This window comes from Pseudopodoces humilis, chromosome 25 (assembly GCF_049639895.1).
Source record: "Pseudopodoces humilis isolate 2021_Gansu_Grassland_sample_001 chromosome 25, ASM4963989v1, whole genome shotgun sequence".
NCBI lineage: Eukaryota > Metazoa > Chordata > Aves > Passeriformes > Paridae > Pseudopodoces > Pseudopodoces humilis.
Window position 1 is genome coordinate 5365918 of NC_142224.1, and position 21021 is coordinate 5386938.

At 51.7% G+C, this 21021-nt stretch overlaps 2 protein-coding genes across 2 annotated transcripts; one reads left to right on the top strand and one right to left on the bottom strand.

Moving 5' to 3' along the window:
* The first annotated feature begins 878 nt into the window (after positions 1–878).
* PTS (6-pyruvoyltetrahydropterin synthase) lies at positions 879–4492 on the top strand. The gene is made up of 6 exons (XM_005531068.2): positions 879–1001; positions 1972–2051; positions 2754–2776; positions 3202–3258; positions 3533–3603; positions 3921–4492. The coding sequence occupies exons 1-6, from the start codon at positions 928–930 to the stop codon at positions 4057–4059; spliced, it is 444 nt and encodes a 147-aa protein (XP_005531125.1). The 5' UTR covers positions 879–927; the 3' UTR covers positions 4060–4492.
* A 4278-nt stretch (positions 4493–8770) lies between these two features.
* On the bottom strand, positions 8771–12311 carry LOC148182597 (uncharacterized). The gene is made up of 4 exons (XM_088066816.1): positions 12092–12311; positions 10782–10980; positions 10193–10251; positions 8771–9721 (listed from the first exon to the last, which is right to left on the bottom strand). The coding sequence occupies exons 1-4, from the start codon at positions 12252–12254 to the stop codon at positions 9606–9608; spliced, it is 537 nt and encodes a 178-aa protein (XP_087922942.1). The 5' UTR covers positions 12255–12311; the 3' UTR covers positions 8771–9605.
* Positions 12312–21021: the final 8710 nt, after the last annotated feature.

Genomic DNA, 21021 nt, shown 5'->3' on the forward strand with positions numbered 1-21021 from the left:
ATTCCCAGGAATTAAGGGAATGTACTTTCAAACCCTTGCAGCGCTGAGAAATCCAGGTTCTCCGCGTTCTCCCAAAGCTTCCCGACAAACACCACGCTAAAGATTCCTCTGCTTCAACTCCCTGAATGTTATTGCCGGGGTGCATTCCTTCAGCTCTGTCCACAACCATCCCGGGGGGGATTGGAGCATCCCGGGACCAAACACGGGGGGATTGGAGCATCCTGGGGCTGAACACGGGGGGATTGGAGCATCCCGGGGCTGAACTCGGGGGAATTGGAGCATCCTGGGACCGAACACGAGGGATTGGAGCATCCCGGGACCAAACACGGGGAATTGGAGCATCCCGGGACCAAACACGGGGGGATTGGAGCATCCTGGGGCTGAACACGGGGGAATTGGAGCATCCTGGGACCGAACACGAGGGATTGGAGCATCCCGGGGCTGAACTCGGGGGAATTGGAGCATCCTGGGGCTGAACACGGAGGAATTGGAGCATCCTGGGACCGAACACGGGGGATTGGAGCATCCCGGGGCTGAACTCGGGGGAATTGGAGCATCCTGGGACCGAACACGGGGGGATTGGAGCATCCCGGGGCTGAACTCGGGGGAATTGGAGCATCCCGGGACCAAACACGGGGAGATTGGAGCATCCTGGGGCTGAACACGGGGGAATTGGAGCATTCTCGAGTCCGACACCGGCACGGAGGGATCGGAGCCCCCCCGGATCCGACATCGGCATCGAGGGATTGGAGCATCCCCGCATCCAACACCGGCACGGAGAGGCCGGAGCATCCCCGTGTCTCGGCGGGCGGATCCCGGGGGCTGGAGCCGCCCCTGGGCCGGGATGAGGCCGGGCTGGAGCCGCCCCCGGGGCCGGGCTGGGGCCGCCCCGCTGTGTCCCCGCTGTGTCCCCGCTGTGTCCCCGCGATGTCGCCGCGCTCCGCCCGCCTGGCGCGGCTGTCGCGCTCCGTCACCTTCAGCGCCTGCCACCGCCTGCACAGGTGAGCGGCCCCGCACAGGTGAGCGGCCCCGCACAGGTGAGCGGCCCCGCACAGGTGAGCCCCGCCGGGAGGAGGCTCCGAGCCCGCAGCCGCTTCCCGGTTCTCTCCCTGGCTCAGCCCCTTCCCGCAGCTCCATCCGTCAGTGCCCGGCTGCAGTTCCGCCTTTTCACTGAGCCGGTGGCGCTTTCGGTTTGGAAACATCGCCCTGTGCCTCTCGATCTGCCGGTTTTTCTCCCACAATTGATATATTCCTAAAGGGTGCCTTGATCTGAAACTGCCTCCGAGGAGGGTTTAGGCTCGGTGTCCTCCCTCAGGCTAGGAGCGATAGGACAAGGGGAAACAGCCCCGAGCTGTGCCGGAGGAGGTTTAGGCTGGACATCAGGAGGAATTTATCCATGGAAAGGGTGGTCAGGCCTTGCAAAGGGGCTGCCCACAGAGTCCCCATCCCTGGAGGCGCCCAAGGAACCCCTGCATGTGGCATTCAGTGCTCTGGGTCACGGGTTGGACTCCATCATCTCACAGCTCCTTTCCAGCCTCAGAGATCCTGGGATTCTGTGATCCAAAATGTGCCTTGACCCGAAACACTCAGAGCAGGCCCCTGGATTGCTTCAAAGGGAAGATTCAGAGGGAATTCCTCTTCTTGGAGAGGCTCCCTAAGCTTTGTTAATTAATAATAAACCCAAACGTGCTGCTTGCTCCAGGCCTAAGCGATTTTGGGCCCAGATGTTGAACATTTATCCAGCTGTGGTGTCAGGCAGATGCTGTGAAACAGACACAAAACCACAGCAAGAGAAGATTCACCACTGTCAACAACATCTTGTCATGGACCAAGCACTCCTCTGTGTTTGTGCCTCCTGAGCTGGTGGCTTAAAGTGGGAGAGGGAATAGATGGAGAGCTGGAGAGCAGAGCTGAGTGAATGTGTGAACATCTGGAGCAGATCCTGACGTGCCGTGCCTGCCTTTCCCACAGCAAATCCCTGAGTGATGAGGAGAACCTGAAGCTGTTTGGGAAGTGCAACAATCCAAATGGCCACGGGCACAACTACAAAGGTGGGAAGCTGATTTCCATCCTTGCTCATGGAGGGACGCTGCTCTCAGGGTGGGGATAACCCCCAGGAGGGTCGGGCTACTCATTCTCAGCAGCCTGAGACAGCTTTTAGTGGCTGGGTTTGTGTTTTTATTAAGAATTAGGAGGAAATTTCAGCAGCAGGGGGTTGAACCATAGCATGGGTTTGCCATCTATTCAGCTGAATAGATAATAAATATTTATCTTCAAATGCCACTTCTTGAATCAAATCTGCTTGTTTACACTCTGCAGAATCATTGTGATTGGAATGGAGATTTTTTCTAAGCAAAAGCCATGCAAATTAAACAGCCTGTAAACATTATTTGAATGGGTTTTTTTTTCACAAGTTTTCCCATTTCTACACCCTGAGCACACAGAATTAGATCTCTCCAGTTCCTGGAGTGGCTCCCTGTGTTGTTGGCACCCTGAAAGCTCTGCTGAGGAGCTGCTTTTCCAGGGAGGACAGCCTTATCTCCACCTGCCTGGGGCACCAGGCCTTGGGGAAGGATTTTTGTGCCTCTGAGTCGTTGTTTTTGTGGAGCATCCCCTCATTTTATAAAACCAGTGCCGCTCCTGAGTGCACAGTGTGGGCGAGCAGGGAATGGGCAGTGTGTCCCCAGCAGCAGCAGGTTTGGTTTTGGCTTCATGGACATCACAGTGACCTGATCTTTTCTCTTTTGTTCCAGTTATAGTCACTGTGCGAGGAGAGGTGAGTGCAGCCAGCTTCTTTTTCCTGTTCCTCAGTGTGACAGAATCCCCACAGTTCTGGCTCCATGCCTGGATTTCCCAGAGTATTTTGGAAACTCTGTGCACATCACTAGAAAAGAAGGTTTGCTGTGGTCATTGTCCTGTTCACAACAAGGATTTGCAGTTTAATGCTGTTTTCATGCTTTTATCATCACGTTTGAAGACTTCCAGTGAGTTGTGACTCCCTGGTGTCAGCTTTTAGGAGAGAGCGGAACCTCTGGAATTGTTTCCAGGCTGTATCAAGCCCTTGGGAACACCACAGGAGTGGAGTTGGAACCCTCTGACAGAGGAAAGATATTTTCCTTGTGGCTCAGATGACCTGAGCACAGATATTCCTGTCTGATTTGTGTTGCCAGGCCACCGATCTCCCTTGTGCTTCCCCTGCAGATTGACCCAGTCTCGGGGATGGTGATGAACCTGACAGACCTGAAGGAATTCATGCAGGTAAAAATAGCCCAGTTTTCCTTCTAATCCCCTGGGAGAGCTGATTAGAGCTCAGCAATTTGTCTGGTACCAGCATGGGGACGTGGTGAGCTGATGATGGCAGGACATAAAAAAGAAATTAAGGAATAATTGAAAACTTAAATGCCTTAGCTCTGTTATGTGAGGCAGTGCCACGTCTCCAACTGGGAATTTCACAGCTGGATTTGGGGGTCTTTCCCTTTCTCCCCATCCCAGGCCAGACAGGGACAGGGTTGTCACCGTCCTCTCTCTGCAGGAAGCGATCATGGAGCCGCTCGACCACAAAAACCTGGACAAGGATGTGCCCTTCTTCTCCGAGGTGGTGAGGTGGGTGACGGGGGCTCCTGGGCTGTTGGAACAGTCTCCAGAGCCTGATCCCACCTGGGAACCAGCAGCCTTCACCTGTGTGCTGACCACACCTGTGGCCAGCCCTGCTGCCCCTCGTCACATCAGCCTGGCCAGAGGGACCTGTCCCCTCCAGCCCATTCCACCCCCATTCGCTGGCAGTGGCACCAGCCCTGCTCAATTCAGGTGGCATCAGCTGCCCTTCAGCATCCCCCCAGCCCATCCTGGCTGCAGCTGCCCCAAATATTGGTGTCATTTCTGCCATTTCAGCCAGTTCTGACCCTGCTGTTCCCCCTCAGCACCACGGAGAACGTTGCCGTGTTCATCTGGGACAGCCTCCAGAAGCTCCTGCCCCAGGGAATCCTTTACAAGGTGGAAGTGCAGGAGACAGAGCAGAACGTCGTCGTTTACAAGGGAGAAGAAACAATTGTGAAGTGAAATCAGCCTCAGCTCAGCTGCTCAGGAGAAATGCTCCATCATCAGCTCCATGGATTCCTCCAGCCCTGCTCAGCATTTCCTGCAGCCAGCCCCGGGTTCTCTTACATCAGGACAAGTGCAGATGTTTCACAAGGACCCTCGTGGGCAGCAATTTTCCCGTCTGGGTTCTCAGAATGGGTTGGTTTCTCTGTTTTTCCTCAAGACCTTCCTGTTTTGCCCAGCTGAGCCACCCAGCTGATGTGAAATTTAGAATTATGCCGTGGTAAATAAAGTAGCTTTGGAGAGAAGAGGTGGCCTGGCAAAACCAAAAAATTCTTTGATTTCTCTCTAATTAAATATTGATTTATGATATTTAATAACGTGAGCTTTGGTGTTGCTTTGCTTCTTGATCAAGCAGAGAAGCATTTTTGAGAGTGGGAACTACTTTATCTCTTGTTTTGCTTATCAGTTTATTTCCTGTGCTGCTGGCACGTTTCTTCCTGTGGCCAGCAGATGTTTCTCTGGGTGTGGGACTGGTGTAGTGGGCAATAAAAAAAGCACTTCTGATCCAAACTGGAGAGCCAAAGGGTGTTGGTGAGAATGGAAAACGGAGGAAACTGAAGTGGGGATGTCACAGCCCCAGTGGTGGCAGAGCCCCGGGGAGGGAGCGCAAGAATAAACCCTTAAATCAACCCTTAAATCAGCCCCAAAATTCAGTGGAGGTTGTTGCAGCGGGGTGAGGCTGTGAGAGCAGTTTAAATGGACACTACCCCAATTATCCTGGATATTCCTGGAGTTGGAGGCACGCTGGGAAAGCTGAGGAAAGGCAGGGAGGGAATGGCTATTGCACAATTCCTGTGGTTCAAGGCCATCAAGTCACGGTGTCTGTCCAGAGGCAGAAGTGACAGGGCTGTGTGAGATTCCCTTTGTCACATGAGCAGTGTCCCGAGGAGTAATTAGGAATGGCCATTAATAATAACTTAATGCATATCATTAAAAAAAAAACCCTGATAAGCAGGGCAGCAATTCCCTCCCTTGACAAGGAATTTGAGTATTTGAATAATGGGAGCAAACAGCCCCTTTGGGGAGGTTTAATGAAGCTTGCCTAACTGTTCACCTTGACCACGCTCTGCTCCAGGCTGAGGTGAAGTTACACTGCCAAAAAATACCTGGGCTGGCTTTAAAACTGCTTTGGAATGTGAAGTGGGGACTGCTTTACCTGAGGACAGCTCTGTGCTGCCCCTGCCCTGGTTCAGCTTCGCTCAAACTCCCTGGGAGAGCTTCACAAAGGGAATAGAGAGCAAAGTGAGGGATATTCCAGCCTTCTCCTTTGGCAGAGCAAAACCTCTGCCCTGGGAGCTCCGCCTTTGGGGTTTGTTCCTTCTTAAAGGCGGTGCTTTGGGGAATATTTGGCTGCAGGTTCCTTGCAGTGTCAGCCAGGCAGAGAGTGTTCAGCACCTCGGATAAAATGAACACTCTGCTGACACATTTCCCCCTTTTCCCTGCTTTTTTCTCTCTCCAAATGTGGAACCAGCCATTTTTGTTCAGCGTGGGCTCCATCCAGGGAGGTTTTGCAGCTGCTCTGACCCCTCCTGCTGCTCTGTGGCTGGCTGCTGTGGCTGTGTCACTGCTGAAATGATGTGGAGCCGTGCTGGTGCTGCTGATTCACGGAGCACCCGGTGTCTCCAGTGAGTCACAGACACTCAAACACATCATGTGGTGTCTTTTATCAGAGCAGGAATGCATTCAGCTGCTGGCAAAAGCCAAGCAAACAAAGGTTACATCTGTACAGCACAGCCCTCTGCTTTTATTGGCACAGAGGCAGAAGGTAGAGCCCAGACTCCTGTGGATTTCTGCAGTTCAACAGCCCTGAAAAAGGCCCAGCCTGTTTGTGTTTGTTGCTGTGTGCACCTTGGAGATTCATCTGTGTCAATTATTCTGATCTCTGTGTTTCAATAACTGCAGGGGAAATGGGAATAAATTGTGTGGCTGGGCAGTGGTTTGGGTGAAAGGGGTTGGAAACACCAGAGCTGGAGCTGTAATTGGGATTGCAGTGGGTGCTCATCCTGCTCAGAGGGCTCTGGAGCTTTGCAGAAAATTCTCAGCGGAATTCCAAATTCCCAGCTGAGGGAGGGAGGGTTTTATAGGGAGAGAATGAACTCCCAGAATTAAACATTAAGCTCTGAGTTACTGAGTGATGAAATGCTTTGAAGGACTGTTGAGGTGGCAGTGGGGACCAGGACGGCCCTGAAGGGTCACAGCAGATCCCAGCAGAGGCTGCAGGAACAGGACTTCAGTGCTCTACATGTGAATGGCAGGGAAATAATGCCAGGAATTGTGCCCAGTCGTGTTCAGGGGGACTGAAGGACCCGGCTCTGCCTTCCTGGCACATGAGAAATGAAATCAGGTTTGTGGAAGGGCAGGGCTGGCTGAGCAGGGAGGATGTGCAAGCAGCAGATTGAGTTTAATGCCTGGGGAGCTGCTGGTTCTGTCAGTGAAAAGCAAAGTTTGAGGCTGCCCAGGAAATCTGTCAAACAGCAGCTTAAAAACTTAGTACTAAGTTTTATTTATATTAGATGATAGTATTAATTATAACAATATATATATTATATTTCATATTATATATAAAGGATATAATATAATATGATTACATAAAATTATATTATATTATATTATATTATATTATATTATATTATATTATATTATATTATATTATATTATATTATATTATATTATATTATATTATATTATATTATATTATTATATTATATTATGTTATGTTATATTATATTATGTTATATAATGTTACATTATGTTACATTATATTAATATAGAATATTATAGATGTTATATAATATTCCCCAATATGGATAATATTATATTATATTATATATACTATATAATGCTTTAAAATTCAATTAGTAAAAATTAATTTTTGGTTTAGGGAGCTTTTTTTTCCCCCCGGTCCGGCATGGTGCTGAGGTTCTAGATCATTCCACGGGGTTCTAGACTATCCTGCCTGTCCTGGTGGTGCTGAGGTTCTAGATCACCCTGTGGGTCCTGAGCATCTTCCAGCAGGTCCTGGATCCATCCTGAGGGCCCTGAGCATCTTCCAGAAGGTTCTGGATCCATCCCGAGGGTCCTGAGGGACTTCCAGAAGGTTCTGGATCCATCCTGAGGGTCCTGAGAATCTTCCAGAAGGTTCTGGATCCATCCCGAGGGTCCTGAGGGACTTCCAGAAGGTTCTGGATCCATCCTGAGGGTCCTGAAGGCTGCTGAGGTTCTCCCGGGGTTTTGGACTGTCCTGGGTGATCTGGAACCTCAGCACCGGGCGAGGTCCAGCAGAATAGTCTAGAACCCCCGGACTGGTTCCAGAACCTTGGGACTCTCAGGATGGATTTTGGGGTGAAATTTGGGGATTTTGGGGTGAAACCCTGGGGGATTTTGGTATGAAATTTGGTATGGATGTGTCTAGTAGATGTATTACGGTTATATATATAAAATAGACAGGGGTGTGAAAGGAAATGCTCATTTTTACTGCTCAGTAGAGTAAAAATAAATGAAAATGCCACTGATGGGGCTCATGAATGGACAAGGCCACAGGAGCCACCTTGGGGACAGTCTGGGCCATGGGAGGTGCCATGGGGATATTTAAGTGCAATTTCATATTTATTATCCAAGGCTGTAATCTTAGGAGATAGACGGATCAACAAAGAGATTGGAGTTGAGCAGTAATTTCCAGCACTAATTAGGATTTTATTGTGTTTTGCACTGGGGTAGCAGGAGATAAAGCACGTCCCTATCTCTGCTAATTACCCTGCCTGCTAAACAGATGCCAATTTTAATGGCTGGGCACTAAAAAATTCATTTCTCTGAAATTCTGCGAGAACATTCCATGAACTCAGCACTGCAGGCTCCAATTTCATCTGTGACATTGGCCTGGGGAATTCTGGCTTTACAACCCAATCCCTCCACTCCCCATCAGGAAGCAGGGAAGGAAATGGAAATTAGGATAGAACAAGTGGAGTTTGTTTCTGAGGGCAGAATTACCTTTGTTTCTTGAGGCAAACCATGGCTTTTGTACAATTTGAACAAGCAAAGAGTTGAGTGAAAGCTCAACCTGAAAGCCAAACCAGCCTTAGCAGGTGTTTAATCACAACTGTCAAATTTTACTGATAATATTTCAGACAATTCTGTGGGAATTTAAAAAAATTTCCCCCTTAGGCCTGATGTCTGAGTGCCTGAAAAATAGAAATGGGCAGGGACAAATTCTTCTGAATTCCTGAGAAGCAGAAATGGGTAGGGACAATTTTTTCTTGTGGTGCTCAGCTCCTGCTTTAAATTTTCAGGCTCCTTTATTGCCAGGCTCTTCAATCACTTGGGAATTAGGATTTATTCAGCAGAAATGAGGGGATTTGGCCAGCTCTGGGCTGGGAAGGGCAGTTTCAAGCCAGGGCTCTTTTTCAGATCTGAAATATTTGTTGTGGATTGGGGCTCAAGCCTCCTGAAGAGGAAGCACAAGAGGATTAAAGGGGCAGGAATCTGTTCCTGACTCTTCCCCCCAAAAATCCTCTGGCTCACCCCATGCAGGATTGCAGAGCTCAGGCCTCACCTTCATTTGTTGCTTTATGTGCTCATCTGTGGGATCAAAGCCAAATATTTCAGAATCATTTCAAACCTTCCTCCCCACACCATCACAACGAAGCCAGGAAATAATGGGAGGTGCAAGAAGCAATTTTAATTCCTTATTTTATTTAGATTGGTTTAAGAAAAACAAAAAACTTGCTTCCCACGAGTTGGAAATTTTCTAAATAAACGTTTTTCCCTTATAAAAATACAAACAACAGCAATAAAATCAAGACATCCATTGGCCCACGCAATCTTGCCCTACAGAAAAATCAACTGTTGATTAATTTAAAAAAAAAAAGAAAAAAAAAATGCCCAGACAAATCAGAAAAAAAAAATAGAGGGAAAACAAAGAGAAACTTTGCTGAAAGGACAAAATTTCGGGGATTTTGGAGCAAATAAGAGCACGGAGGATGAATTGCTAGGGCTTGGTGTGGAGGGCAGGGGTGGGCAGCTCACTGCGCTTCCCTGGAGCTGTTCAGGTGGGGTTTGAGCAGATTTCCCCTGGCAGGCTCAGCTCTGCTCCCTGAGCTCTGGGGATGGAGAGGCAAACCCAGACCTGCCCTGGAGCTTCTCAGCAGCTCCGGTGCCCTGAGAGGAGGAGGAGGGAGAGGAGGAATCCTCCTCTCTTCAGGCACTTGGTGCTTCACAGAATCCCAGGGGATGAGGAGGCCGTGTTCAGTGGGGTCTGCTCACCCATTTCTGTGTCTGAAAACCCAGGGCAGAGGGGTCCCTGCTGTGAAATATTTCCTTTTGCTGAGGCCGTGGGTGAGGGGAGCGGGGGGAGGATCAGCCCGGAGCTCCTTTATCATTTACCGTGGAAGTGCATTTATCACCCGAACACACACAAATGAACCGTTCTCCTGAGTAAATCAGCTCAGCCCCGTCCTTCCCGAGCAGGAGAAGGGGCAGCACGGCTGGCTGCCCTCCTGTGCTGGCCCCTAGGAGAGCAGGGTGCCCGTGAGGAGCAGCAGGGCAGCCGGCAGCAAGGAGCTGCTCCGAGCCCTGCACACCGAGTCGGTCGAGGGGGTGGTGGGAAACGTGGTGCTTTCTGCCGCTGAAATGGGAAAAAAAAACTCCATTACAAACCCAAAGGGCCGGCTGAGGCCTTCTCCAGCAGGCTCTGCCTTCACAGAAATGAGGGGTCAGGCCCTCTGTGAAGGAGTGGGATGTCTGAATACATCAGAGCAGCATCACTCTCCGCACTGGGGTCTGTGGAGAGCAAGAAACACCCCCTGGCAGCAAAGCCACAGCTCCCAGCCCGTTCCTGTGCCAGTCCCTGCAGAAATAAATGAGCCTGGCCTCTGGTTTGTAGCCGTTTCGCATCCCTTAAAGCAAAAAGGAAGCTTGAAAAGGTTTTAAATTGGAATTATAATCTGAAAACCCTCTGTCTTTGCCTGGCTGTTGGAAACATGGGATATCCTTCAGCTCCAGAAACCCTCTCTGCCCTCTCCCCAAAGCCCAGAGCACGAGTGAAGCCCCTGCTTGGTGTGTCCTTCCCCATGTCCTGGAAATGAAGATTATTTACCTCTGTTCAGCATGAAAATCTTGAGCTCGGTGATGTTATGAGGGAGGCTGAGATAGACCCTGTGGGAGGAGGGAAGAGAGAGGAAAACAAGTTCAAAGGAGAGAAGCTGAGTGTCTCATGTGGGGATGGAAAGGGGACCTTGAAAGCAGATAAAGAAACAGGAATTTTGTAGCCGTCCTGAGCTCATTTATGTTGCCCTCCAGCCACACTGAGCTTTTTTTTGGGGGCTATTTTTAACATCTGAAATTGTTTCTCCATCACATTTTTGCTGCTTCCTGGCTGGGATGGGGATGCCACGTACCAGGGTGGCAATTAATTCTGCTCCCTGTAATTAGAACTGCCAGGAACTCGGGTGTCCCTGCAGGGCTGCGCTTCCCTCAGACAAACATATCCCACCAGCGCCTCTGGAAGCGCTCAGCCAGGCCATTTCCATGGGATAAATCTGATTTTCCACCCGTGGGGCACAGAAATGGTAAAGGGAGAGAGGAAATCCAGAGGCCTGTGGAGGTTTTTCCCATCCCCTGCTCTGCTGGAGGGGCTCAGCGTGGGCTCTGTCCCAGCTGGAGGCTCAGGGGGAGGAAATCCTCACCTTATTTGCACAGAGGACAGGTTTGTGTCCAGGGATGTCCAGTGGGCTGTGTTCTGGGTGATGTTTAATATCGCTGTGTGCACAGAGCTGCAATTCCCCGTGGCTGCCTCTGTCCACTCCCCCACTGAGGTGTTCTGGGGGGACAGGGCCTGCAGCAGGTACTGCCCTGAGCTGTGATTTCTGTTGTCCTTTATTGTCACTGGAACACAGAAAATAGCACAAAATGAGATTTCTGCCCTGGGAGGACCCTGAGTCCTTGGGGTTTGCAGTGTTTGCTCACCCTGTGTGACACTCGGGGTGCCAGCTGCACCAGCAGCCTGCACAGATGGTGTTTCACCACACAAAAACCCCTTTTTCTGCCCCTGAGCTGCTCAGACATTGGGCACAGGAGGAGTTAAAACCCCATTTTCTGTCCCTGAAGTGCTCAGACAGCAGGCTCAGCCCTCGCTGCTGTGGGTGCCACAGCCAGGAGTGAAAGCAGAGCCCTTTGCATCCCATGCAAATGGGAAGAAGAGCTGGAAAAGGAACCTTTGGGCAGCCCTCAGCCCCTGGAAAAGGAACCTTTGGGCAGCCTGGCTTCAAACCAAAGCTGCCAAGACCGTCGGAACCTCCAGGAGCTGATATGAGGCAGGAACTGCCACCAAACCTCAATTCTGTGCTCAAAAAAATGGAAATAACAGCAGAGAGCAGAGGGAAGAAACCCCAACCAGGGGGTTGCTGGGGTGAGGGCTGAGGGAATCTCTCCTCCACTGTTGCCTCAGCATTGAGGTTTTGCTGGGCTTCAGGGCAGATTTGGCAGGGGCCAGGCAGGGCCAGGCTGCTGTTTAACCCATCCTTCTATGAAATCCATTTCTTACAATGGGTGCTGAGTGTTGGTCAGCATCAAAGTGGCCTCTTCCCCTTTGTCTGTGCACCCCTGAGAGAGGCAAAGTGTCTGACAGGAGGGAACCAAACCACAAAACAACTTCCCCAGGCTCTGTCTTTTCAAGAGCATTCGGCTCCTTCTGTGCAAGTGCAGGGGAAAAGATAAAGGGAGGGAGAAAAAAATCATCAAAAAATCAAACATCAAAGTCGAGGAGAGAAAGAGAATTTGGGATTGAGCTGTAGAGGGGAATGTGAAATAGGAACAGGGAGGTGACAACAGCAGCATTCACCCATCTCCCGCCTGAAATTAAAAATAATTAAAAATAATTAAAGCAGAAAAAGAATGTTCCACCTCCCCCAGTTCAGGCGGATGTGAGAGCAGCTGGGTCAGGGACAGAGATTTCCGAGCAGGGGGAGCCTGTGAGACCCAGGCAGGGCTGCCTTACCCTGGTAGGTTGTGTTGGCCTGGTAAGTCTCAGGTGCTGTTTCCACAGAGAAATTCCCTTCAGTCGCGTTCCAGAGCTTAAGGCACCCTTCCATCTCTGCCTGGGCCTGGCCAGCCACCGGCCCCAGCAGCAGGAGGGGTGCCAGGAGGAGGAAAGCTGCCATGACCCCCTTTGGTGCCTCCTCCTCGCTCACCTGCACCTGGGAACTGAGAAAGCCTGACGCCTCCCCAGCCCGTTTTATACCCGGGCTTTGATGAGGTAAATGCAAATATTTCCTCCTCTCCGTCCAGCTCACTCGTCCACACCCCCTGGGAGGTTTCACTGATAGAGATGCTTCCTCCTACCAGCCCTGGAGAGAACTGGTGAAACTAAAGGGGTGACCCCTGTTTGAGGGGTTAAAATGGGCAGTGAGGACATCCCTGAGGGGATGAGCACCGAGTTCTGTCCATTTTCATGTCCCCTGGAACAGTGACCAGTCCTGTGACCTCTTGCAGAAGCTCTGGAAATGTGGAAGCCTCCAGTCTTGCTCCCAGCTCTGGTCCAGGCTTTTCTTCAAGGCCAAACAGTTCCAGAAAATGTCAAAATCCCAGACGGGGAACATCCTTGTAAAAATTCTCAAATTCAGCTTCTGATCCTGCTTGGGAAAAGCTGGATGTTGAAGGAGAAAGACCCTGTGGAGGGCTGGTCTCTCCTAACCCCCTGTCACAGCCCCTCACTGATGAACAGGACATTTTCTTGCTGGGGACACATCCCTGATGTGATTCCTGTCGAGTAATTTTGGCTGAATGCCTCAAATAACATCAACATGTGAGGAAAACAGCTCGAGCGTCTCTTTCTTCACCTTCCTGGATTTTTCCCCATTCTCCCCTCAGGCCCTTGGCTGATTTTGAGGCTGATTTTGAAGTATTTCAAGGCTGATTTTGAGGCTGATTTTGAAGTATTTCAAGGCTGATTTTGAAGCTGATTTTGAAGTATTTCAAGGCTGATTTTGAGGCTGATTTTGAAGTATTTCAAGGCTGATTTTGAGGCTGATTTCGAAGTATTTCAAGGCTGATTTTGAGGCTGATTTTGAAGCTGATTTTGAAGTATTTCAAGGCTGATTTTGAAGCTGATTTTTGAGGCTGGTTTCCCTGAGCTGTTGGGGCAGCGCTGTGGGATCAGTGCTGGGGACAAAGGCAGCACTTCCCTGTCCCTGAAACAGGTGGGATTCCTCCTGCTCACCTTCCACCTCCTTGGGAAAGGAGAAAGAATTGGGGCCAGAGTGAAACCTGGCGGTGAGACACCTGGTAATTAGAGGTGATGATCCTGAATCAGCGTCCCTGGATCCACAGCCTGCTCCCAGGAATGCTCCCACTGAGGGTGGCTGTTTCCAGCAACCAAAATGAGAAAATCAGCTGGATCCCTCCCAAAAAAAGAAGGGATTTCTCTCTTTCCCCCTGTCTGCCTGACAGAGCCCAGGATCATGGAGGGTGGAAGAGGCTCTGAACCACCCTCCCTGCACATCCACTGGCTCCACCACCTCCCTGAGCAACTTTTTCCTGATTTATTTTGTCTAATATCCACTCTGCTCCTCCCCTGGAGAAGGGGATAAATCTCACTGACATTTCTGGTGCCCTCATGCTGTGGTTTTGCTAAGCCCACCCCATCCTCCTCCATCCTCCTCCTCCTCCCTGGCCCTGCTGAGTCACTCGTGCTGCCTGAGTGGGAGTTTGGGTTTCCTTCCCTGTGCTCATCTTCCCGTGCTCCAGCCCCACAGCTCCTCACCCAGTGGGCTGCAGCTCTGGAAAGTTGTTGTGTAAAATACTTCCAATAAAAGTGGAACGGAAATGGGAGCAAAAGGAGGAATAGAATGGAGGAGTTCAGGACAAAGAGCAGCAGGAAAGGTGCCAGGGAAAAGGAGAATGTGTTGGAAGGATGTTCAGGGGTGCTGCATTGGTTGGAGGTAAATTTGGCCCCAGTGCAGGGAGTTTGGGCAAAATAAAAAGAGATTTTCTGATCTGCTGAATCAAATTCTCCTGCAGAGCCTCATTTCTGTGTGTTTTTATCTCATTTTCTGCCCTTCTGGGAGCCTCCCTGGGCAGTGCCTGGGCTGAGGGCGAGAGAGCTCCTCAAAGGGAGCTCAGGGTGCAGCTCCTTGGGAATGAGAACTGCTCTTCCCAAACACTGGAAAACCTTTCCTGGGAGGAAAGGAACATGGGAAGGATGTCAGCAACGTGAGAGCACATGGAATGGGGAAAAGGAATGGGACAGGAAGGGTTTTGCAAGCCCAGCTTCCCTGATGTGCTGTTTGCCCTGGGCAGTTTCATGTAAATTCCCCTTGCAAAAGCTCTGTGCCATCCTCTGGGTGCTGAGGGTGACTCAGTGGGGCGTCACTGGGACAGGGCTGGAGCCAGGTTCCATCCCCTCCACAGGATATAATTCTATTTGGGAGAGAAAAGGCAGGATGGGATTGCTACAAAAACTTCCCCAGGGCTAAGGAGAGCCTTGTGAGGGGTGGTGGAAGTGACGATGTTTGTTACATCATCTGCACTCTGGGGCTTTTCGGTTTTGTTGGCTCTTGAAGAGGTGGATTTTCTGTGGGGGACTGGGAGCAGAGCCCTGCCTTGGGGAGGGGACACAGCCAGAGAGCTCTGGGAAGCAGTAAAACTGATATTTTAATCCCTAAAGGTGACTGCACAATCATTAATTCAGCCAGGGATAAGCCCATGAAACAAAACAAATCAAATGGGTGTGAAGTCCAGTGGAGGAAGGGCAGGAAACAGAAATTTCAGTGGGAGATTCCTGTGTTACACAGGGACCTGAGCTTCTAAAGGGCCCAGAACGTTTGGAGAGGAGCTGACAGGGCTGAGAGTGCTGAGAGCAGCATCCAAGGAGCAGCAGTGGCTCCTGTGGCAGGAGCAGGTTGGGGAATGCAGGACCCGGCCCCAGCTGGGTTCAGGTGCCAGAGTAAACAGAGGCTCTGGGTGAGAGCAGCTGCTGCTCTCCCCAGCCCCAGCTCCGATCCTCAGAGGCTGCTTGGAAATGGTGCAGGGGTGTTTCCCTGGCTGCCACCCACGTTACACCAGATGGGATGGCTCGGGATTTTACTTGGCAGCAGTTCCCAGCTCGTCTGGCCTGCTCCTGGCTGGCACCAGTGCTGTGCTTCCTCCCCTGTCCCTGGCTCCTGGTGGATCTAGGAGAGGAACGAGTTAAATGAGGATTCCTGGAGTCCCACAGCAGCACTTGGAACTCGGGGCTGTGCTTCGGGAGCACAGCTGAAACCTCCAGCATGTCAGGAATGATCTGGGGGAGAGCAGAAGCCAGGAAACCCAAACCTCCTCCCACCTGCTCCTCACCAGGAGGGGATGGCTTTTTTTTGGCAAAATGCAGCAGTCCCAGAGAATAAAACAGAATAAACAACTGCACAAGCACCTGCTCGGGAGCATGGAAATGTGAGCCACAGGGAAAGCAGCTCAGGCTCTCCCTGGGTCAGGCAGAGGTGAGGGCAGGGCAGGGCAGGGTGCTGGGGAAAGCAGGGACTGGGAGTTCTCTCTGTTCCATTTCCTGGTGCTGGAACATCTCTGTCTGGGCTGCAATCACCCTGCACATCGGGGCATCCTCTCCTCTCCCCTCCTCTCCCCTCCCCGGGCTGCTGGCCCTGCCTGGCTCCGCGTGGACTCTGCCCAGCTCCGGGCAAAGAGAGCTGTGTTTGCTCTGAGCTCCTCGGCACGGCTTTATGGGGTTATTTGCTTAGGGTGAAGAACAGTTGAGATTTACTGGCCGGTTTTGCAAACACTGTGTTTTGTAAATGTGGTGATGGAGGGGGTTTTTTTACTGCTTGAACTGCTGAGCTGGCTTCAAAGGATTCCTTGTGCTGCTGGAGGTGTGGGGCGAGTTCCCCGTGCTGGGATGGGCTCTGCGGTGTCCTCAGCTCCAGAAAGCCACCCCAGCCCTGCCTCCAGCCAGGAGGGAGAAACAGGGAGGGCAGCAGGGCCTTTGCAAATGAGGTGTGGAATGAATTTTGCATCCAGAGGCGGTGTGGAGGCTGCCAGTCCCCCTACGTGTGCCGGGTTTGCTGCAGGGAAGCGCCTCAGCACTGGTCCCTGCCAGCTCTGCCGGCCCAGGCATGGGATTTCCCACAGGCAGCAGGAGGAATCTCCAGCTCTGAGGGTTTAACCCAGCCTGGCAGCCCTGGGAGGGCTTTATCCAGGCTGGAATAAAAAAAGCTGGATTGTTCTCTGCAGGGATGAGGTGCTGAAAGCCCCCTCGTAACCCACAGGAAGGGCAGGGGGGAAGCAGGAAGGACAAACATTTTGCCAAAAGGAGCTTCCCCAAAGCGAGCAGCTTAACAAGGGAATTCTCCCGCTTCTTTGTACTCCTCCAGAAGGTTCCTGGTCACGGGAGGCAGGAGAAACAGCAGCCAGGAGCTTGTTCTCTGCAAGAACTTGTTCTCAACAAGGAACTTGTTCTCTGGAAGGTCTGGGCTCACCTCCCTCCTGTGTCCCCAAGCTCTCCCTGCTGGAGCAGAGCTCTGTTCTGCTTTAGTGTCTGCAGAGCCACTCTGGAACAACCCCAGGCTGGCTGTCCTGGTGCCTTTGCTCCCTGCTCCAGCCTGGGATGGTCCCTGCTGCTCCCAGCTCCATCCCTGTGTCCCCAGCCCTGCGGAGGGGACAGGAGCCTGCCCGGCTGTCTCGGGGCCACCTTGGGGTGCTGGGGGAACGCCTGGAGCCAGAGCCCGCTGTGCCCGTGGCATTCGGGGCAGGAGGGAGCAGCAGCCCTTGGGAAAAGCAGCTGGAAGGGGGAAAGGGCTGCCGGGCTCCCCAGGAGATGGCAGCAGCTTCCCACCGTGCCAGGGTCCGGTGTCCTGGCTGCTGCCACCCCTGCGGACGGGGCTCAGCGCACCTGGAAAGGCGCTTCCCGTGCCTGCTTTACATTATTTCCATTTCCATTAAATCCTGACCCGCAGGAGCAGGCGGGAATTCTGATCCCAGCCCTCTGGAAGGGTTGGGCTGGAATCTGCCTGGCTGGCTCCCCTGCTCCTCCATCAGCAGCTCTGGCTCCAAGGGCTGGGGACAGGAGTGTCCCTGCCTGTCACTGCGCTCCCTTCGTGCCTCCACAAGGTCAGGAACCTCCCTGCTGATGCTGAGAGCCGGGAGGCAGCGGAGGGGGAATGGCCGGGGAGACAGGAGGGGTGGGAGGCTCACCTGGGAGCCCCGGGGGCTCTGAGGAGCCAGCAGTGAGCTCCTGTGAGAGCTGCCGGGCTGAAGCCACCCTGGGATTGCTCTCCAGCCCGGGAGGGGCGGCTGGAAGGGAGGAGAACCGGTTTAACCATCCCAGGACCATCCCCTGAGCCCACTCGGGTCCCCTTGCGCTGCCTTTGGGAAGAGCTGTGTGAGCAAACGCCTGGCTTGCACCTCAGGGGTTGTCCTCCCTGACCCTGAGCCCGTTCCCAGCTCCAGGTTTGCCCTCCTGGACACAGAATTCCAGCAGCCGGGAGGTTTTCCTGGCAGCCCTCGGTGGGGCAGATGGGCTGAGCCAAGAGCTGCGAGCGCTGCCTGATGCTGCCTCAGCTGCCGACTCCAAGGTGGAAAATGAGCATTTATTTTTTGGCTTCAGAGCCAAGGTGTGGTGCTGGACAAGGAATCTGCAGCTTTATCCCAGGGAGGTGTTCCCAGCTCCCTGCTGAGAGCATTTATTTACCTGCTGTGGTAGGTTTGTCCTTCTGAACCTGAGCACCAGGAAAGTGACTTACAGCGAGGCTGGAAGGACGATGGATCCAATCAGCGCTGTTTAATCATCCCTTCCTAATGGTATTTGGGGATCTCCTATTTAATCAGTAATTAATGTGCCTGGCAATTAATTCTGCAGGACTCTTGGTGCCCTGAGCACCGCTGGGTGGATTCTGAGCAGCCCCTTTCTTACTTTGGAGCGATGAAGTTGCTGTGATGAATTGCAAGACACACCAATTTCTTTCTTTATTCCTTCTAATCAGTATGAATGTTTTAATTATTTTATTTATATATTTTTTTAGACCAGGACATGTGTGTTTCACTTTTTGGAGGACAAGGACCAGGCAGGCAAAGGAAGGAAGGGAAAGAGAAAACTCATTAAAAAAAGAGAAAGGGAAAACTGAGAAGAGTTGCCACAAGTGGATTTTGTCTTGCATCTCTCAGCTGTGAGACTCCCACATCCTTGAGGCACTTTAAAAGGAGATTTCCCCCTGATTTCCCACCCTAAACCCCTGTCAGGGGTGCAAGGCATGGCCTGTGCTGTCTGTATGGGATTGACCGGCTGCTCCCTGCTCTGACCTTGACTGAGCTCGGCTGTTCCAGGACAGCTCCTCCAGAGCCCTCTGAGCTCTCAGTTTTAGCTCCAGGAGCCTTTAGCAGTAATTGGGTGATGAGGCACTGGGGAAAGGGCTGGTGGAAGAGACACAAGTGCAGGAAAACACTGCAGAACTGGGCTGGTTTACCCAGGCTTTGCTAAAACCCTTCCCTGTCTCAGGGCACCTTGACCTGATCATTTGTGTTCGTGCCTGGCAACTCTACACTCGCTGGGGAGAAGGGAAAAAAAAAAATAGAGGAGGAAAAACATTAAAAATGCTTCACTTGAGCTGGAGATTCAGCCCTGCCTTGGCTTTCTGCCGGCTTCAAACACAGCAGCAGAACCTCGTGTGTTTAGCCCCAAAGGAGTCCCTAATTAGTGGAGAAACTGCAGAGCTCTGAACTTCTTTGGGAATGCTTTAGTGCAGTGGCCCCCTGAGGTTCATTAAACAAATGAATTCAAAGCAGTCAAATAGCTGGGATCTTCAAAGTGACAAGGACCTTAGTCCCGGGGAGCCAAGGCAGGCTGGCACTGCAAATTAAATATTTCCTGAAATGGTGGAACTGCTCGCACTGACATACACAGAGAAAAGAGAAAAGGGGAGCCCTGGACAAACCAGATTCCCGAAGGGAAGGGGCAGCAGCAGTTCCAGCCCTCTGCCAGGGGCTCTGGGTGTCCCTGGAGCAGCCAGGTCAGTGACGAGAGGGGTGACAGGGGAGCAGGAACCAGGAGAGGGACAGGGCTGAGGGGAGCAGGAACCCCCAGGAGAAGGACAGAGGTGTGGGACTGCTCCAAGAATTCAGGGCAAACTCCAAACCTGCTCTCCTCACTGATTTTGAGCGAGCCCCTGGCCCAGCCCCAGATATTTTGGACTCTGAGCCTGTCTCAGCTGAGACCAAGGTGTCACCCTGCATAAATCACCCTCAGATTCTCGCTCTAAACACACACAGCACTTAAATATTGCAAATCCCTGGCAGCCCTTGGATTTTTTTTAAACTCTTTTTCAACCCTCAATGAAATCCTCCCACCACGAAATCCAAGCTCATTTGTATGAATTACCCAGTGCTTTAGTTAATAACTTTCCCTGGGCGCTGTAAATTCCACAGTGTCCGTGCAGTTTATTATTTAAATGCTGCATGAATCGTGCAGGGCAGGGAGAGTGGAAGGGACAGCAGGAATGGTGCCTGAGCAGGAGGAAAACAAGGCGTGGAGCAGAGGATAAAGTGCTCCCAAACGCGGTCCCACTCCAGTTTACCACGGTTTTAGCCGGAGGCAGAATTCCCCGGGCTTTGTAAAGGATTTATTTCAGCACTTGCTGCTGCAGGAGGGGCTGCTGTGGCTCCCCAGGCAGGGAGGGGATCCATCCATGGGAAGCTGTCCCTGGATTTTCAGCTGAGCTCTGCCATGTGTAAGGAAGGAGAACAGCACGTGCAGAGCGCTCCTGACACCCTTTGCAGGGAAATCAGCCACAAATCTGCCTGTGCTGGGTTTGCTCGAGTTAATAAATTCTGCTGGAGAATAAATAGATCCTAAATTACACCCTGGCCTGGCCAGAACTTTTATCTTGCCTGTCAGGACTGTGTAATATTAATTATAGCCTGCTCCAGCTGCCCTCAGGGAGAGCTGGCACATGGCTGCAGCACTCAGCTGTGACTCTTATTTGATTTTTTTATTTTTTTTTTGTTTAATCAATGCCCAATAAATCTGTAATCTCCTGAATCTGGACATCTGTGCTTAATGTCTCCAGGGAGTGACCTAATTAAATTCCAGCTTAGACCATCTCAGGGTGGGGCTGGACCCCTGGATTCCTGCTTTGGTGGCATCACAGGGGTGGGGAAATATCCCCAGTGGGGAAATCATCCCCGGTGAGGTCTGTGAAGGCCAGGGAGCCAACGAAAAGTGACCCCCTAAAAGTGACCGTGGCACAAACTCCATCAGCACAGCTCCTGCAAGGAAATGCTGCTGTTAAATCCAGCTTAAAGCAGGGCAGGGAGAGTTTAGAATTCTGTGCTGGATCCTCCAGCCTGGTTTGGGCACGGGATGATGAATATGGAGAGATGCAAAAGCAAAATTTATGTAGTGCTGCCTTCAGAGCTGGTGTCTTAAGGACTTCCTGAGCTGGAGGGCACCTCCAAAGCCTGGCCTCTGATGGTGCTGATGGCTGATAAAAGCCAGATGGATTTCCTGCTCTTTGGGAACTCTTTATCAATCCTGACCGTGGCAATCCTCGCTCACGGCCACGAAGCAGAGTTTTATCTGCAGCTCCCTCCCTCCCTGCTCTGGATGAAATGGATTAACAGGCCGTGGGTTTTATTTCAGATGAACAGGAGATAAATCCTTCTGCAGCAGAATGAGATTTGCTGCTTGTGTCTGCTTGTTAATCCAGTTTATTTTTCCCGAGGACCGCTCCCTCCCCTGAACCTCACCTGCAGCACCAAGAGCGCATCCCATTGTTTTACGGGGCAGGGATCTGCTTTGTTCGCTCTGTGCCGACCCCAACAAACCCCGTTTAATGAACGCTAATTAATTATCCTTAATGCCCTCAGTTAATGACGGCCTTCAGTGCCCCTCCGTGTCCCTGTGGCATCGCCAGGGGGTCTCCATGGCAACTCCAGGGTGACATCCCG

Bases quoted from the DNA above. Each gene is read 5' to 3' on its own strand.
- PTS (XM_005531068.2), top strand. From the start codon at position 928: ATGTCGCCGCGCTCCGCCCGCCTGGCGCGGCTGTCGCGCTCCGTCACC. The intron at 1,002-1,971 runs GTGAGCGGCCCC...CCTTTCCCACAG, and splicing joins GCCTGCCACCGCCTGCACAG to CAAATCCCTGAGTGATGAGG. The intron at 2,052-2,753 runs GTGGGAAGCTGA...CTTTTGTTCCAG, and splicing joins CCACGGGCACAACTACAAAG to TTATAGTCACTGTGCGAGGA.
- LOC148182597 (XM_088066816.1), bottom strand. From the start codon at position 12,254: ATGGCAGCTTTCCTCCTCCTGGCACCCCTCCTGCTGCTGGGGCCGGTG. The intron at 10,981-12,091 runs GTAAGGCAGCCC...TCTGTGTTCCAG, and splicing joins GGCCAACACAACCTACCAGG to TGACAATAAAGGACAACAGA. The intron at 9,722-10,192 runs GTAAATAATCTT...TTCCCATTTCAG, and splicing joins GATTTTCATGCTGAACAGAG to CGGCAGAAAGCACCACGTTT.